The 2,500-nt window shown below is 37.5% G+C and overlaps 2 protein-coding genes across 2 annotated transcripts in view; both read right to left on the reverse strand.

Annotated features, from left to right (window-relative positions):
- LOC138033756 (adhesion G protein-coupled receptor L4-like) overlaps positions 1-2,500 on the reverse strand; it is a 207,703-nt gene that overhangs the window by 83,129 nt on the left and 122,074 nt on the right. The window lies entirely within an intron of this gene.
- Positions 1-2,500, reverse strand: part of LOC138033407 (polycystin-1-like protein 2) — a 22,165-nt gene that overhangs the window by 7,447 nt on the left and 12,218 nt on the right. Inside the window, exons 4-5 of the mRNA XM_068881137.1 lie at positions 2,164-2,340; positions 270-521 (exon numbers count right to left, since the gene is read on the reverse strand). Coding sequence (XP_068737238.1) covers positions 270-521; positions 2,164-2,271 — 360 coding nt within the window. The 5' untranslated portion in view covers positions 2,272-2,340. The remainder of the gene's footprint in view (positions 1-269; positions 522-2,163; positions 2,341-2,500) is intronic.

A 2,500-nucleotide genomic window follows, 5' to 3' on the forward strand; every position in this document is an offset into this window, starting at 1 on the left:
CCACAAATTGACTCTTGCTCACCATAGAGTCTCCAGTAGCTCAGTGGTTAGAGCATCCGACTAGATCACGGAGGGTCGTGGGTTCATATCCCATCTGGGACTCGGATATTTTTCCGAGTCTACATTTCTCCTTACATTTAATATCATTGAACGGAGTTTCAGAGTGAATAAATTGACTCAAATTGAAGAATGCTTTCATAGTTATTTATCACTGTGTATCCTTCACCAACTCAATCAATTATTTACACAAACAATAAATATGATAATACCTCAAAGAACACTATTTCGTTGTTATTCGCATTTTTCTTCAAAACGTTGCTTAGATCCGGGATTCGAAAGGAACCGGTTCGATTGTCTCCCAGCATCAATGTGTGAAGTAAATTTCTCCTTACAGACACCACTTCAATGTTCATATATGTAGAATAAAATTTTTTGTTGCCTGGGGAAGATTTCAATGAATTTCTAATTCCTCTTATCATTCGATCTTTCAGCAAGAGGAGTTCCCTTGTCATAGTGATTCCCTAAGTGAACAAAAAATAAATTTAAATAATCATGATTAGACGAACCACTAAAATAATACAAACATTCACTTTTCTCCTAACAGCAAATTTTGTACAGCAATGCAGGTTCACTCGTCACATCAGGCACGATTCTAGGTTGTTTGTTGAGTAAATACTATTTATCAGTTTTTAATTTGGGTAGAAAGTCAGAGGGAAAGGTTTCCGACAACGTGCCTGAAAAGGCATAAGGCCAGCGCGTAGACTTTCCAAAGGTCGACCTCACGAGCTTCAAAGCAGGAAAGCCAAGCGAGTGAAGTGAAGCAAGCCGAGCCGACAATTCACGATGGTTCCAGAGAGCCATATAAAACAACACGAAGGATTTAGCCGAAAGCCCAAATAATGTAAACGCTTTGTTTATAATGGAAGTGCACTTAGCTATCAAGCTAGTTTACAGGTACCCCACTTTTTAAGAACCTGAAAGAAACAATTCAAACTTGACAGAAACATGATTAAGAGCACCAACTAGAAGGAGGCAACCAGTTGGCTATTTACAAAGCATAGTAGAGTTAAATCCGGGCCAACCGGAAGCAAATCCAAAACCAGAAGTTAGAATGGGATTTGAACCCAGGGTTACCGCACTGGACCTACCCGCCTCCAGGCTCTCTCTTTCCCTTTCCACCGCAAAGAGAGAACCTGCTCGCAGGCTAAGTTCAGGCAAAGTCGATGAACCCAAAACAAGGATATAGGAATATTTGTCTCTAATAACACGTAAAAATGTCCTTGGTTTGCCTTGAAAGAACTTTTACTTCAGCACTTCATTGCCTTAAAAAAAACAAAAAACAAAAACAAAAACACCCGGTGAACTAAAGGGGTAGACCATGGAAGTGATCCACGTACCGTGGACTACAGGAGAGGGCCATGGATCGGAGATCCACAGAATCTTCATGTCGGTTAAAAACTGTGATTTTTTTCTTTGTTTATCGAAAAAAAGCTAGCTGTGGAAATTATTTTCATGCAAAAGTAATCGGCATGTAACGAGTAGATACTATTTCGTTAACCGCATAAGAAAATCGTTTTTTATTTTTGCTTCGAGGTCCACAGAGATGCTCTAAATGCTCAATGATGGCTTGTGGCTCGTCATTAGGAAAAAATATATGACACCACTATGAAGTTATTTAAAGCTCTACCAACTGAGCTATGAATCCACAAAGTTAGGTGCAGATCAATTTGTTGGGCTTATTTGTTTCGGTCAAGAACTCGATAAATGAAATGAAGTGAATGTATATTTGAAGTGTGGGTTATAGACAAATGAGACAAGTGATCCTCGAACCTGGCTGGACAATTTAGGGGCCTAAAAGGACTCCCCTACTTCGTGAAGAGAACATAACTATTTACTACCAAGAGTCAATACAGAGCGCTACAAACATGCCTTTGTAAATCGTTTCTCTGCATGACATTAATATATTATCTCTATTGAATAAATATCATTATTTAAATTATTTTTAAAGTGTTCACGTTTGTTGGAATGTTTTATTTAATAAAGACCATTATTATTATTATTATTATTATTATTATTATTATTATTACTACTACTACTACTAATTGATCCGTTTACTTCCTGACCCAAGTAAATAAATTGAAATTCTCAGAAGTTTAAAAATACCTTTTCTTGAGTCGCCGCGTTCTGATTCTGAACATGAGCATCCCGCGAAGTTATCTTTAATATTTTACCAAGAAGAAGAAGAAGGTTCTCCACTGTGTACGGCAACATAGAATTCGTTCCAAGTGTTCCGATACTATTGTTCAAATAGTTCACGAGATTCCTGAGAATGTCATAAGACTGAAATACAAGAAGATCAGTTAATTACTATGTCCTTTCATGACGACTCCCCTTATGGGAAAAGCTAATAGCCTTACCTCTCGTTTTGCAATTCGGTGATCATTAAGCTAAGTTAATTTATTTGCATAGTACACTAACATGAGTTTTCATCGCGTTAAGG

The sequence above is a fragment of the Montipora capricornis genome, chromosome 14, assembly GCF_036669925.1.
Source record: "Montipora capricornis isolate CH-2021 chromosome 14, ASM3666992v2, whole genome shotgun sequence".
Taxonomy (NCBI): domain Eukaryota; kingdom Metazoa; phylum Cnidaria; class Anthozoa; order Scleractinia; family Acroporidae; genus Montipora; species Montipora capricornis.